The 16,292-nt window shown below is 46.5% G+C and overlaps 1 protein-coding gene across 1 annotated transcript in view; it reads left to right on the top strand.

The window, feature by feature from the left end:
* The window catches only part of POLA2 (DNA polymerase alpha 2, accessory subunit), a 254,105-nt gene that overhangs the window by 184,648 nt on the left and 53,165 nt on the right, over positions 1 to 16,292 (top strand). The window contains exons 12-13 of the mRNA XM_063944856.1: positions 13,249 to 13,373; positions 13,456 to 13,494. Coding sequence (XP_063800926.1) covers positions 13,249 to 13,373; positions 13,456 to 13,494 — 164 coding nt within the window. The remainder of the gene's footprint in view (positions 1 to 13,248; positions 13,374 to 13,455; positions 13,495 to 16,292) is intronic.

A 16,292-nucleotide genomic window follows, 5' to 3' on the forward strand; every position in this document is an offset into this window, starting at 1 on the left:
TCTCGTAGTCCGTAGTGGATGCTGGGTGCCCATCCCAAGTGCGGATTGTCTGCAATACTTGTATATAGTTATTGTTTAACTAAAGGGTTATTGTTGAGCCATCTGTTGAGAGGCTCAGTTGTTATCATACTGTTAACTGGGTTTTGTATCACGAGTTATACGGTGTGATTGGTGTGGCTGGTATGAGTCTTACCCGGGATTCAAAATCCTTCCTTATTGTGTCAGCTCTTCCGGGCACAAGATTCTAACTGAAGTCTGGAGGAGGGTCATAGTGGGAGGAGCCAGTGCACACCAGTAGTCTAAAGCTTTCTTTTAGTTGTGCCCAGTCTCCTGCGGAGCCGCTATTCCCCATGGTCCTTACGGAGTCCCAGCATCCACTACGGACTACGAGAAATAGAATTACCGGTGAGTAAATTCTTATTATTAGATTGCTAGAATGTTTTATCTGTGCAAATGGGCTCTGTATACATTATTTGTGTACTGGTTATGGAACCCGGAGACTATATAGTATCCCTAGATATACAGGATGCGTACTTGGATATACCTATTGCCATGTTGCATCAGCAGTTTCTGCGGTTTGCTATTGGCAACATCCACTACCAGTTCCAGGCTGTGCCGTTTGGACTGGCTACGGCTCCTCGGATCTTCACTAAGGTCATGGCCGTAATGACAGCCCATCTCTGTTGCCAGGGAGTCAGGATCCTACCATATCTGGATGACTTGCTGATTCTGGCAAACAACCACAACGTCCTCCCTAGTCATCTGCAACGGACGGTAAGCTTCCTACAGGCCCACGGGTGGCTCATCAGTTGGAAGATATCCTCACTGGTCCCAGCTCAGAGCATGATGCACCTGGGGGCACTCTTGGACACACACAGTCAACGACTGTTTCTGTTTCCAGAAAAGGTCCTGAAACTTCCTTTGTTGCCACAGAATGTCAATACACTCGGCGATGCAATTACTTGGCCTGATGGTGTCGGCATTCGACATTGTAGAGTATGCTCAATTTCATTCCTGCCCTCTACAGAGGTTAATCCTTTCCAAGTGGGACGGCCTACCTCACCGGATCAGATCTCACATGATCATTTTGACTCTGGAGGTTCGTCTGTCGCTGACCTGGTGGCTACAGGACCAGCAATTGAGCAGTGGCCGAGTGGGTCCTGCTGACAACGGACAGCAAGAGGATTTCTACTTCTAGTCGCTCAAGCGTGGCCCAGACGGCATTGGTTCTCAGACCTGCAGGGTCTATCGACAGAGCATCCCGTTCTACTTCCTCAGCGCCCAGACCTCCTCGTACAGGGCCCTTATCTTTATCCGGACATGGCCAGACTGGCTTTGACGGCGTGGCTCTTGAAGCATCACTCCTGAAGGCCAAAGGATTCTCTGAGGCGGTCACTCAAACTTTGTTGAAAGCCTGCAATCCGGCATCTGCCCGGATTTATTACAGGGTCTGAAATTCTCACTTCACCTGGTGTGCTGATAAGAATTATGATGCATACAGATTCAGAACTTTCAGAGTACTGGCTTTTGTGCAATGAAGCCTGGACTTAAGCCTTCGTTTGGCCTCCCTCAAGGTTCACCTATCTGCCTTGTCGGTATGGTGTCAGAGGAAAATTGCGTCTATACCTGACATTCTAACATTCACTCAGGGTGTCTTACGGATTCAGCCTCCCTATGTCCCTCCTGTGGCTCCATGGGATCTGTCTGTTGTCCTGAATGCCCTGCAAGAGTCTCCATTTGAACCTCTTGAGACGGTAAACCTTAAATGGCTCACGGCCAAGATCTTGTTTTGCTGGCTATTGCCTCTGCTAGAAGGGTCGGACTTAGGCACACTGTCCTGTCGTCCACCCTGTCTCATATTTTCATTGTGTACGAGCAGTTCTTGGAACTCGCCCAGGTTATTTGCCTAAGGTGGTGTCCTCTTTTAACCTTAACCAAGAGATTGTGGTTCCGGCCTTCATCTCTTCTGATTTGTCCTCCAAAGAGTGGTCTTTGGATGTGGTATGGGCTCTCCGTATATATGTGGAGAGGACTGCCTCTATCAGGAGGTCAGATGCTCTTTTTGTCTTGTTTGGTTTCCACAAACATGGCGAGCCTGCGAATAAGCAAATCTTGGCCAGATGGATAAGAATGGTGATTGCACAATCTTAACAGCTCCTGCTGCTCTTAAAGCCCATTCTATTTGGTCTGATGGACCTTCTTGGGCGGCCCGCCGTGGTGCGTCTGCAGAACAATTGTGCAAAGCGGCTATGTGGTCCTCAGTGAACACATTCATTAGGTTCTATGCCTTTGATAATTCCACCTCCCAGGATGCTTCCTTTGGACGCCGGATTCTCATAGCCACTAAGGCGCGTCCACTCCCTTGACTAACTGCTTTAGGATATCCCTGATGTTTCACTGTGGAACACAATGTACCCTGCTGCAGAAAAGGAGCGTTATGGTAGACTTACCAAGGTTAACTCTTTCTGCGAGGTACATTGTGTCCCACAGGGTGCCCACCCTGACGCACCTAGCTTCTATGGTTTGTATGGCATTAGCCGCTGGTCCCTTCTCCTGTCATGAGAATGTAGTTCTATGTGACTAACATCTGCCTTATCTCTTGCCTGCTCCTGTATTGGACTGGTTAATGAAACTGAGCTCACAGTGCCTGGAGGTGGGGTTATAGAGGAGGCCCCAGTGCATCCTGTGACAGCCTAAAGCTTTAGCCTGTTGGTGCCTTTGGATCAAGATCCACTCTACACCCCGATGTTTCCCTGTGGAACCCAATGTACCTTGCAGAAAGAGTTAACCATGGTAAGTCTACCATAACACTCCTTTATTTACGAGAGTATATAACTGTTGTCCATTCTAATTTATTTTGACTTCAAAATTGAAAAACCTTTTGTGGTCTTATATTTCTCTGACGTCCTAGTGGATGCTGGGAACTCCGAAAGGACCATGGGGAATAGCGGCTCCGCAGGAGACTGGGCACAACTAAAGAAAGCTTTTAGGTCACCTGGTGTGCACTGGCTCCTCCCACTATGACCCTCCTCCAAGCCTCAGTTAGATTTTGTGCCCGGCCGAGGTTGGATGCACACTAGGGGCTCTCCTGAGCTTCTAGAAAGAAAGTATATAATTAGGTTTTTTATTTTACAGTGAGACCTGCTGGCAACATAGCTCACTGCAGCGAGGGACTAAGGGGAGAAGAAGCGAACCTACCTGCTTGCAGCTAGCTTGGGCTTCTTAGGCTACTGGACACCATTAGCTCCAGAGGGACCGACCGCATGGAACTGGCCTTGGTGTTCGGTCCCGGAGCCGCGCCGCCGCCCCCCTTACAGAGCCAGAAGTAAGAAGAGGTCCGGAAAATCGGCGGCAGAAGACATCAGTCTTCACCAAGGTAGCGCACAGCACTGCAGCTGTGCGCCATTGCTCCTCATACACACTTCACACTCCGGTCACTGAGGGTGCAGGGCGCTAGGGGGGGGCGCCCTGAGCAGCAATAAAAAGACCTTGGCTGGCAAAAATACCACAATATATAGCCCCAGAGGCTATATATGTGATAATTACCCCTGCCAGAATCCATAAAAAAGCGGGAGAATAGTCTGCGAAAAAGGGGCGGAGCTATCTCCTTCAGCACACTGGCGCCATTTCTCCCTCACAGCTCCGCTGGAAGGAAGCTCCCTGGCTCTCCCCTGCAGTCTACACTACAGAAAAGGGTAAAAAAGAGAGGGGGGGCACTAAATTTAGGCGCAGTATATATAACAGCAGCTATAGGGGACATAATTCAGTTAGTCCCTGCATTATATAGCGCTCTGGTGTGTGCTGGCATACTCTCACTCTGTCTCCCCAAAGGGCTTTTGTGGGTCCTGTCCTCTGTTAGAGCATTCCCTGTGTGTGTGCGGTGTGTCGGTACGGCTGTGTCGACATGTTTGATGAGGATAATGATGTGGAGGCGGAGCAGATGCCTATAGAAGGGATGTCACCCCCTGCGGGGCAGACACCTGAGTGGATGGACTTATGGAAGGAATTGCGTGCACGTGTCGACTCCTTACACAAAAAATTTGACGACATGCCAAATGCGGGACAGCCGGCTTCTCGGCTCGTGCCTGTCCAGGCGTCTCAAAGGCCATCGGGGGCTCTAAAACGCCCGCTACCTCAGATGGCAGACGCGGATGTCGACACGGATACTGACACCAGTGTCGACGACGATGAGTCTAGTCTAATGTCCACTAAGGCCATTCGTTGCATGATTGAAGCAATGAAAGAGGTGTTACAAATTTCTGATATAAACCCAGGTACCACTAAAAAGGGTATTAGGTTTGGGGAGAAAAAACTACCCGTAGTCTTTCCCCCATCAGAAGAATTAAATGAAGTGTGTGAAGAAGCGTGGGCTTTCCCTGATAAAAGATTGGTAATCTCTAAGAAGTTACTAATGGCGTTCCCTTTCCCGCCAGAGGATAGGTCACGTTGGGAGACACCACCTAGGGTGGATAAAGCGCTCACACGTTTGTCTAAAAAGGTGGCACTACCGTCTCCGGATACGGCCGCCCTCAAGGAACCTGCTGATAGAAAGCAGGAGGCTATCCTGAAGTCTGTATATACACACTCAGGCATTATACTTAGACCTGCTATTGCGTCAGCATGGATGTGCAGTGCTGCCGCTGCGTGGTCAGATTCCCTGTCAGAAAATATTGACACCCTAGACAGGGACACTATTCTGCTAACCATAGAGCATATAAAAGACTCAGTCTTATACATGAGAGATGCACAGAGGGAGATCTGCCGGCTGGCATCTAAAATAAGTGCACTGTCCATTTCTGCTAGGAGAGGCTTATGGACTCGCCAGTGGACAGGGGATGCAGATTCAAAAAGGCACATGGAAGTTTTGCCTTATAAGGGTGAGGAGTTATTCGGGGATGGTCTCTCGGACCTAGTTTCCACAGCAACTGCTGGGAAGTCAGCATTTTTACCCCATGTTCCCTCACAGCCTAAGAAGGCGCAGTTTTATCAGGTACAGTCCTTTCGGACTCAGAAAAACAGGCGTGGAAAAGGCGGGTCCTTTCTGTCCAGAGGCAGAGGTAGGGGAAAAAGGCTGCAACAAACAGCAGGTTCCCAGGAGCAAAAGTCCTCCCCCGCTTCTTCCAAGTCCGCCGCATGACGGTGGGGCTCCACAGGCGGAGCCAGGTACGGTGGGTGGCCGCCTCAAAAATTTCAGCGATCAGTGGGCTCACTCACAGGTGGATCCCTGGATCCTGCCAATAGTATCTCAAGGGTACAAACTGGAATTCGAGGCGTCTCCACCCCACCGGTTCCTAAAATCTGCCTTGCCGACAACTCCCTCAGGCAGGGAGGCTGTGCTAGAGGCAATTCACAAGCTGTATTCCCAGCAGGTGATAGTCAAGGTGCCCCTACTTCAACAAGGACGGGGTTACTATTCCACACTATTTGTGGTACCGAAACCGGACGGTTCGGTGAGACCCATTTTAAATTTGAAATCCTTGAACACATACATAAAAAAATTCAAGTTCAAGATGGAATCGCTCAGGGCAGTTATTGCAAGCCTGGACGAGGGGGATTACATGGTATCCCTGGACATCAAGGATGCTTACCTGCATGTCCCCATTTACTATCCTCACCAGGAGTACCTCAGATTTGTGGTGCAGGATTGCCATTACCAATTCCAGACGCTGCCGTTTGGACTCTCCACGGCACCGAGGATGTTTACCAAAGTAATGGCGGAAATGATGATACTCCTTCGAAGAAAGGGAGTTTTAATTATCCCGTACTTGGACGATCTCCTAATAAAGGCGAGGTCCAAGGAGCAGTTGTTGGTGGGAGTAGCACTATCTCAGGAGGTGCTACACCAGCACGGTTGGATTCTGAATATTCCAAAATCACAGCTGGTTCCGACGACACGTCTACTGTTCCTGGGTATGATCCTGGACACAGTCCAGAAAAAAGTGTTTCTCCCGGAGGAGAAAGCCAAGGAGCTGTCATCTCTAGTCAGAGACCTCCTGAAACCGAAACAGGTATCGGTGCATCACTGCACGCGGGTCCTGGGAAAGATGGTGGCTTCTTACGAAGCAATTCCTTTCGGCAGGTTCCATGCCAGAATCTTTCAGTGGGACCTGTTGGACCAATGGTCCGGATCGCATCTTCAGATGCATCGCCTAATAACCCTGTCTCCAAGAACCAGGGTGTCTCTGCTGTGGTGGCTGCAGAGTGCTCATCTTCTAGAGGGCCGCAGATTCGGCATACAGGACTGGGTCCTGGTGACCACGGATGCCAGCCTTCGGGGCTGGGGGGCAGTCACACAGGGAAGAAACTTCCAAGGACTATGGTCGAGTCAGGAGACTTCCCTACACATAAATATTCTGGAACTAAGGGCCATTTACAACGCCCTAAGTCAGGCAAAATCCCTGCTTCTACACCAGCCAGTACTGATCCAGTCAGACAACATCACGGCAGTCGCCCATGTAAATCGACAGGGCGGCACAAGAAGCAGGATGGCAATGGCAGAAGCCACAAGGATTCTCCGATGGGCGGAAAATCACGTACTAGCACTGTCAGCAGTGTTCATTCCGGGAGTGGACAACTGGGAAGCAGACTTTCTCAGCAGGCACGACCTCCACCCGGGAGAGTGGGGACTTCATCCAGAAGTCTTCACGCTGATTGTAAATCGATGGGAACGTCCACAAGTGGACATGATGGCGTCCCGCCTAAACAAAAAACTAGAGAGATATTGCGCCAGGTCAAGGGACCCTCAGGCGATAGCTGTGGACGCTCTGGTGACACCGTGGGTGTACCAGTCAGTTTATGTGTTCCCTCCTCTGCCTCTCATACCAAGGGTACTGAGAATAATAAGAAAACGAGGAGTAAGAACAATACTCGTGGTTCCGGATTGGCCAAGACGAGCGTGGTACCCGGAACTTCAAGAGATGATCTCAGAGGACCCATGGCCTCTGCCGCTCAGACCGGACCTGCTGCAGCAGGGGCCCTGTCTGTTCCAAGACTTACCGCGGCTGCGTTTGACGGCATGGCGGTTGAACGCCGGATCCTGAAGGAAAAGGGCATTCCGGAGGAGGTCATTCCTACGCTGATTAAAGCCAGGAAAGATGTAACTGCAAAGCATTATCACTGCATATGGCGGAAATATGTTGCTTGGTGTGAGGCCAAAAAGGCTCCAACAGAGGAATTTCAACTAGGTCGATTTCTGCATTTCCTACAAGCAGGAGTGACTATGGGCCTGAAATTAGGCTCCATTAAGGTACAGATCTCGGCTCTGTCGATTTTCTTCCAGAAAGAACTGGCTTCACTACCTGAAGTTCAGACGTTTGTGAAGGGAGTGCTGCATATTCAGCCCCCGTTTGTGCCTCCAGTGGCACCTTGGGATCTCAACGTGGTGTTGAGTTTCTTAAAATCACATTGGTTTGAGCCACTTAAAACCGTGGATCTAAAATCTCACGTGGAAAGTGGTCATGTTATTGGCCTTGGCTTCGGCCAGGCGTGTGTCAGAATTGGCAGCTTTGTCATGTAAAAGCCCTTATCTGATTTTCCATATGGATAGGGCAGAATTGAGGACTCGTCCTCAGTTTCTCCCTAAGGTGGTATCAGCTTTTCACTTGAACCAACCTATTGTGGTGCCTGCGGCTACTAGGGACTTGGAGGATTCCAAGTTGCCGGACGTAGTCAGGGCCTTGAAAATTTATGTTTCCAGGACGGCTGGAGTCAGGAAAACTGACTCGCTATTTATCCTGTATGCACCCAACAAGCTGGGTGCTCCTGCTTCTAAGCAGACTATTGCTCGCTGGATTTGTAGCACAATTCAGCAGGCGCATTCTGCGGCTGGACTGCCGCATCCTAAATCAGTAAAAGCCCATTCCACAAGGAAGGTGGGCTCATCTTGGGCGGCTGCCCGAGGGGTCTCGGCTTTACAACTTTGCCGAGCTGTTACTTGGTCAGGGGCAAACACGTTTGCAAAAGTCTACAGATTTGATACCCTGGCTGAGGAGGACCTTGAGTTCTCTCATTCGGTGCTGCAGAGTCATCCGCACTCTCCCGCCCGTTTGGGAGCTTTGGTATAATCCCCATGGTCCTTTCGGAGTTCCCAGCATCCACTAGGACGTCAGAGAAAATAAGATTTTACTCACCGGTAAATCTATTTCTCGTAGTCCGTAGTGGATGCTGGGCGCCCGTCCCAAGTGCGGATTGTCTGCAATACTTGTACATAGTTACTGTTAACTAAAGGGTTATTGTTGAGCCATCTGTTGAGAGGCTCAGTTGTTTTTCATACTGTTAAACTGGGTATTGTATCACGAGTTATACAGTGTGATTGGTGTGGCTGGTAAGAGTCTTACCCGGGATTCAAAATCCTTCCTTATTATGTCAGCTCGTCCGGGCACAGTGTCCTAACTGAGGCTTGGAGGAGGGTCATAGTGGGAGGAGCCAGTGCACACCAGGTGACCTAAAAGCTTTCTTTAGTTGTGCCCAGTCTCCTGCGGAGCCGCTATTCCCCATGGTCCTTTCGGAGTTCCCAGCATCCACTACGGACTACGAGAAATAGATTTACCGGTGAGTAAAATCTTATTTTTTTTATTCCTACCATATAAACAGTTGGCAACCTATGATTACATCCTCTTCAGCTGCAATTTTAATGTAATATTTATTTATTTTATTTTCTTAAATTCCTTTTTATGGAATTGGTATTAATACCGGGAATGTCTAGGTGCTGTAGAATGTAGTGCAGGCCCAGGTCGAGGATGCAGTCAACCTGGGTCTGCACTACATTCTACAGCAGCTAGACATTCCCAGTACTTACGCGAGGGTTCTGTTTGTCGATTTCAGCTCAGCCTTCAATACAATCGTCCCCAGCATCCTCCACCCCAAATTACTTTGCCTAGGGGTCCCAGAAGCTACCTGTTCCTGGATAGTAGACTTCCTGACAGGACACAGGTGGTGAAAGCGGGGGAATTCACCTCTCAAGTGCTGTCCATTAGTACAGGGGCTCCTCAGGGCTGTGTCCTCTCACCCTTGCTCTTCTCCCTGTACACAAATTACTGCGCATTCAGTAAAGATCATCAAATTCGCCGACGACACCACCGTCATCAGCCTCATCAAAGACAGGGACGAAACGGCCTATAGACGGGAAGTAGACCGGCTGGCCCAGTGGTGCAGCCACAACAACCTTGAGCTCAACCCCCTCAAAACTGTCGAGATGATGGTGGACTTCAGGAAGAAGTCAGCTAGTGCACATCCGCTAACAATTGCCGACAGTGTGGTATCGCTAGTGGACTCCTTCAAGTTCCTAGGGACCACAATCTTCCGGGACCTTAAATGGGGCTCCAACGCCACTGTTCTTCCTCAGGCAACTAAGGAAGTTCAACATCCCACAGAAGCTTCTCCTTTTCTACTCCGCGATTGTGGTGTCGGTGCTGTGCTCCTCGATTCTGGTATGGTACTGCTCCGCCAGCGCGAAGGACAGGTGCAGGCTCCAAAAGGTGGTCAGAACCGCAGAGAAGATCATCGGGCCGGCCTTCCCTCAGTCAAGGACCTGTACCTGTCCAGTGCTAAAAAGCGGGCAACGAAGATAGTAAAGGACCAGCTACACCCTGCCACAGCATGTTTAACTTGCTTCCTTCAGGCAAGCGTTACAGGGCCGTCCCCGCCGGGTCCACCAGAAGCCTCCAAGTTTTTCCCCAAGCGGTCCGCCCGCTGATCTCCTGAACACTAACTGACTAGTCGTACATGTAACCCACTTGTGTCCCTATGGTATACCTATCTATATGACTTTACTTCTACCCCCCCCCCCCCCCCCCCTTTCCCCCCTGCTTATCTGTTACCTACTTGGCTGTTGTATAGCAAACCGAAGACAAATTCTTAGTATGTGCATGAATGCCTGGCCAATAAAGGCGATTCTAATTATGAAAATGGTAATAGTAAGTTCTCTGCAAAGGCTTCTTGAATTATTTATTGTCTGTTGTACTGGTCATGAGTCAAACCTAAGGAAAACGCTTCATTGCCGGGCACAGATATCAAAGATGAAACCACTTCTGTGAATATTCTTTTCACAGCTGAGGTCAGATTTGAAGACTATGGGGTCAATTCTATTAAGTATGAGTACGGTTTCTCAATCCAATTCCAAACTTTCATTGCTTTTTCAGAGGAAATTTGCATTGGTTTTTTTGTGCGCAACCCCCTGAGCAAGTGAGAAGGTAGGGAAACATTTTATTATAAGGAATACCAGGTGCAGAACCTCTGGTACATCCCTTGAAGTTATTTATATAGCAAAGTATGGCCAATAAAGACGTCTGTTTTCACGTGAATTTCTCTAAAGAGCTGAAAAATGGGTTAAATGATGTGGAGTATATGTACTACAATGCGGTTTTATAGAAGTGGAGATGTTGCCCATAGAAACCAATCAGATTCTACTTAATTTGTCCAGCACCTTCTGACAGATAATAGCTAGAATCTGGTTGCTATGGGCAACATTCACTTCTACAAACCCGTACCTTAGTAAATATACCCATGTTTAGGGTGGCCAATCCCGGGGATTTCGGGATCAGGCTGTCCTTTGTTTTTTGTCTTTTATGCTGGGCAGTGTTGAGTGTCCTCAGGAGGCTCTGATAGTGGCCGGCTCCCCCTGTGCAGCGTGACGTGAAGTCAGAGGTCACGCTGCACAGCCAGCCACCCGTCGCATGGACCTCAACGAACCGGAGGAAGTTATCCCCCCACCCTCCCAAGTACCATGGTGGTGAGTTGTGTGCGGGTTGTGGACACAGGAAACGAACCAATCCCGTAATCCTGGGATTGACAATTTTTCAATCGCGATACCTGGTATTGAAAAAAATGGCCAGGGATTGATGTTGTATTGGTGGGAGAGGGTTTTTTAAACTTGTAGATGGGAGCTAAAAGGTTTTTTTTTTCCAACTTTTTACAGACTTGTGTAAGAACACTGGAAAATATCTTTACAGACATTTTTCTGTACAGAAGTCCTCATTTGACACCTTTTAAGAACCTCCGGTAATTTCCTTATGGTCACTGTTAGCTTACTGTATGGACATGCTATCTCATTTGCCACTTTTTAGGAGTCTAGGATGGTCTTTCCACCTTTTCATGCCACAAGTTGCGGGATACAGAATTTCTAATTAGATCTAATTTCTTAGGTGTGCACATTCACGTGATGTATGCGAGTTCCATGATGCAAACTCTAACCTAATAGGATTGACCCCTATGAGCACAACAGATTGCTTGGGGTTGTTTATGCATTCCTGAAAGGCAGGTCGTTTGTAATCAGTGGGGAATACTAACAATATTCACTTTACCAGTATATTATGCAGGAATAGATCAGTGTATCACGCATGCATTCGTAGAGTTAGGGACCCTTCTGACGAGGTTCACCATGACGTGATGAATGGGCACACATTTGTGCCAAACATGCTAATAAACACAAATATAACATGTTATTTGCAGAGCTTATTATCTGTTTTGACTATTTGTGCTCTTAGTGCTTAGAGTGTGCATCAACATCTTATTTTTCCTGCAGGGCATTACAAGTCTTAGCATGGTAACAAACCTTTTTATGATTAAAATTAGGGTGTTCATTCTAAGACTCTTCTCCGTCATCCATGTGCTAAAATGTCACAACTGTGGGTCATAGTGCATAAAAAGGTATAAATATATGCAGCGCTGAATATGTTAATATCTTTGCCTTACTGGTGATTAACAGTAATCCTCTTTCATAGCTGCTTTAAATTCTGGTTGAATTCTCTATAGTTATTTCCTTTTTTTTGTTTAGTATTACCTTTAACTTTTATTAGATTAATTTCCCCAGCATTGGAAAGCATTATGAGCGAACGTTTGTTTTTTTTTTTTTTTCATCACAGTGCATTAAAGTATTATTCCTGATCATGCAAGGGAAATAAAATTGCAAATTTATGCAAACATCGGCATTGTATACAACTCAGAATCAGTCCTTATGTGTGACCAAAGTACTGCTATACATTCCATAGTTGTGTGAGCTTATTCTACAATAGCAATAACAGTCATGCATTCATGTGACCCAAAACTGGATTTTCATTTAAACGTTTAAAATGGACAATTAGAATTGATTAAACCCAATATCTAGTGGCAACCAAACATTAATTTTTATTTTTTCATTCCATCAGTCTTGCCCATGAGCCTGAGTTAGGAGACTCTTGGGAAAATCTGGTGGACGTTTCTGGTTATGAAACAAAGTTAATTTTGGTGCAGAGTCAGATATTTGGTTTAGTTCATTCCAAAACCCAAACATTCTTCAGGTTTAGTCATTATCCTATTGTTGGTTTGTTTTTTTTAAACTGCATATGCGTCTAAATTTCTAAATAGGTCACATGGCGCATGCGTCAAAGTGCTTGTGTAGAGAGTCCCAGAACTGATAGAGCCGCACTGACTCGGGAATGTATTGGGCGTTCCTGAGCATTAACTGAGAGGTGACTAAACAGGCACATAGATATTATGTCTGATGGGAGTGCTTGTGGACTGAGATGCTTTAATCGCATGCATTGGAGGCCATTCTGTGACAGATACTCTGCACCTAGCATTGGGCTGGTGCAAGTCCTGTTTGTACTTCCGATTTGTTGTGACTTCAGATGTACAGTGTGGGCGTCCTAGTCCACACGCATTCAGATGCATGCTTGTACACCAAGGGAAGGGCTTTTGCTAGCATTAGCATAGATGCAGGCATAAATGGCGGCAAAAGATGCTAAAGCATTCACAGACCCATAATACGTACAAACGTAGAATGTTTGTCAAAATATTTATCTTTAATAAAAAATCCTACAAATTGTTGGTGGCTTTGGTAATGTTATCCACAGAAATGACTTTTAGAAAATAAAATGCTGTGAAAGAAAAACTACTGTATTTCACAGCAGTAGTTGTATGTATCTGTACGAAAGCTGCTTGTAGACAAAGGCATGTCCACTTATAGAAGCCCAATTTTTAATAGTTGCATTATACAATCATGCATTTCATAAATTGTAGGAAATGCGTATTTTTTGGGAGCCACATTATGTTTAAAAACTGGTGCTTAGAAATATTACATCTAAACTAGAGATGTCTTGTATTTTATGGTCTGCATAATTGTATTGTTTTTTGTTTTTTTCTTCCACGACATCACCTTCCAGTTGTTATATATATATATATATATATATATATATATATATATATATATATATATATTTTTTTTTTATTATTTTTTTTTTATTTATATTTTTTTTATAATTTGTACTGCAGATTATCCGCAACAGATGATAATGGCGGCCTGTGGCCCATTCACCACGTCGGACACTATTACTTATGATGCCCTAAAGGATCTGGTGGACGTTATTAATAGAGACCGTCCAGATGTCTGCATCCTGGTTAGATTGTAAACTTAGACAAATAAAAGTTAATCTAAATGTTTATGTATATGACATCTTACAAATGTGTCTGCCTTTTCAGCTTGGTCCCTTTTTGGATGCAAAACATGAGCAGATTGAGGTACATTTTTATTATTATTATTATTATTATTATCATAAAAAAATTCAGAATAAAAATGAGAGATGCTTCATATATTGATTTGCAGGAATTTTTGGCACCACGGCCAGAATTGAAAATGGCTTTCAAATATGGTGTGCAGGTTGAATAAAACCTAAAATACAGGAAGATTTAAAAAAAAAAAAAAGCAATAAATTAACAAATGCATATTCTTAATATTAATCACATCAATGCCATGCTTGGAATTCTATTAGTTTCCTCTGTGGAGTATAGTACAATCCATTGTTCTGTCTGTTCCACCTAAATACCGTGTCACCTCACCAGCCTTATATGTATTCCCGGCCACTGGATTCGGGTATTTTTAGGTAAGATTTTTCCACTGAGCGGCAGTGGAAAAGGGGTATAATATTGTATAAGCTTTGGTACTATAGGCCAATTAGATTGTTCTGAAACCAATCGTTCACAAATTGCAGCATATTTATGGGCCAAGAAATGCAGCTGATTTCGACACTACAGACTGTGCTCCATAGATTCACAGAGTTGTAGTCTTTCAGAGTTGGCCATGTATGTACTAAGGGTGGTCTTCAGTTTGCCGTCTGTCGGGATCCCGGCGCACAGTATACCGGCGCCAGAATCACGACAGCCGGCATACCGACACTTTTTCTCCCTCTTGGGGGTCCACGACCCCCCTGGAGGGAGAATAGATAGCGTGGCGCGTGTAGCGCGCCACTGTGCCCGCAGGGGGCTCATTTGCGCTCACCACGCGGTCTATGCCGGCGGTCGGGATTCCGGCGCCGGTATGCTGGTCGCCGTAAGCCCTGCCGCCGGCATACCCTACTACACCCATGTACTAAGGCACCTTTTCACAGACTCAAGTTCCATATGAAGAAAAACAGCCACAGCTATACTTTATTTTAAGTTGGCTAGATGCAGTGGGGTATATGCAATTGCGGTCAAATTCCGGCTGGAATTCGACCGTTTTTAAATTCGACACAATTCGACAGTCACATACTCTCCCGCCGGGACCCGAATTCCACATATTCAATAAAAAACAGATTCGACAGTACCGCTGTCGAAAAATGGACCAATTAACAGATAGTGTGCGTCCTGGATTCGACTTTTTGGACGGCACAAAAGTGTTTAAAAAACCCAGAAAAAAAAAATTGACAGGGGATCCCCCGTATTTTTACAATCAGCACCGGGCTCTGCGTCCGGTCCTGGTGCAAAAAATACGGGGGACAAAAAGCGTAGGGGTCCCCCGTATTTTTAACACCAGCACCGGGCTCCACTAGCTGGAGCGATAATGCCACAGCCGGGGGGACACTTTTACACTTTTATACCGGTCCCTGCGGCCGTGGCATTAAATCCCCAACTAGTCACCCCTGGAGGAGTGGGGACCCCTTAAATCAAGGGGTCCCTCCCTCCAGCCACCCAAGGGCCAGGGGGTGAAGCCCGAGGCTGTCCCCCCCCCCCCCCCCCCCCCCATCCAAGGGCTGCGGATGGGGGGCTGATAGCCTTGTGTCAAATAAGAGTATTGTTTTTTGTAGCAGAACTACAAGTCCCAGCAAGCCTCCCCCGCAAGCTGGTACTTGGAGAACCACAAGTACCAGCATGCGGGGGAAAACGGGCCCGCTGGTACCTGTAGTTCTACTACAAAAAAATACCCAAATAAAAACAGTACACAGACACTGTGAAAGTAAAACTTTATTACATACATGCACACCGACACACACATACTTACCTATGTTGACACGAGGTTCGGTGTACCTGAAAATAAAATTATACTCCCCAAAATCCAGTGTAGCTCCGTCCTCTTCTGTTTTGTAATCCACGTACTTGGCAAAAAAACAAACCGCATTACCCGGACCACGCACCCCGAATGCCGGGACCCCCGTGACTCCTGTCACAGAGGGTCCCTTCAGCCAAGCAGGGAGCGCCACGTCGTGGCACTCTCCTGATTGGCTGTGCGAGTCTGAGCTGTCAGACGGCACATCGCACAGCCGCTCCATTATCTTCAATGGTGGGAACTTTGCGGTCAGCGGTGAGGTTACTCGCGGTCAGCGGCTGACCGCGAGTAAACTCACCGCTGACCGCAAAGTTCCCACCATTAAAGATAATGGAGCGGTATGTGCTATGCGCGTCTGACAGCTCAGACGCGCACAGCCAATCAGGAAAGTGCCAAAGTTTACAAGAAACTTAACCCTAAAAAGATTCTTCATTTCACAGCGAGAAGCAAGCTCTGAAATCAAGAATGTATTCAAACCTAAATCTATGTTTTTTCCTACACACATGAAAGGAAGTTATGTGGAAACATTTAACCAACTAGTAGGAGAGGATTTAGAAAGAATTATACCTAAGGGGAAGAAACATCCAAACATAACCAAGAAAGAGAATCTTTGGAGGAAAACAAGAATATTATCATAAAGCCATCTGATAAAGAGGGAATCAAAGTCATAATGAACAAAGAGGATTATGAACAAGAAGCTCTCCGTCAACTAAATTATAAAACCACTTATAAAATTTTGAAAGCAGATCCTAGCCTAAGAATACAGAAAGAGATGGAATCCTTAATTACTAAATACAAAACTCTCAACACCATCAATGAGAAAGAGGCAGGATTTATTATTAATAAAAACCCAAGCCTACCAGTGTTTTATCTACTCCCCAAGATCCACAAAAGCACAGAAAATCGCCCGGGACGACCCATTGTTGCCAGTACGGATTCCATAACTGCCAACTTATCGGAATACGTGGACCACAATATACAACCGGAGATGATAAAAATCAGATCATACCTAAAA

The sequence above is a fragment of the Pseudophryne corroboree genome, chromosome 11 (genome assembly GCF_028390025.1).
Source record: "Pseudophryne corroboree isolate aPseCor3 chromosome 11, aPseCor3.hap2, whole genome shotgun sequence".
NCBI lineage: Eukaryota > Metazoa > Chordata > Amphibia > Anura > Myobatrachidae > Pseudophryne > Pseudophryne corroboree.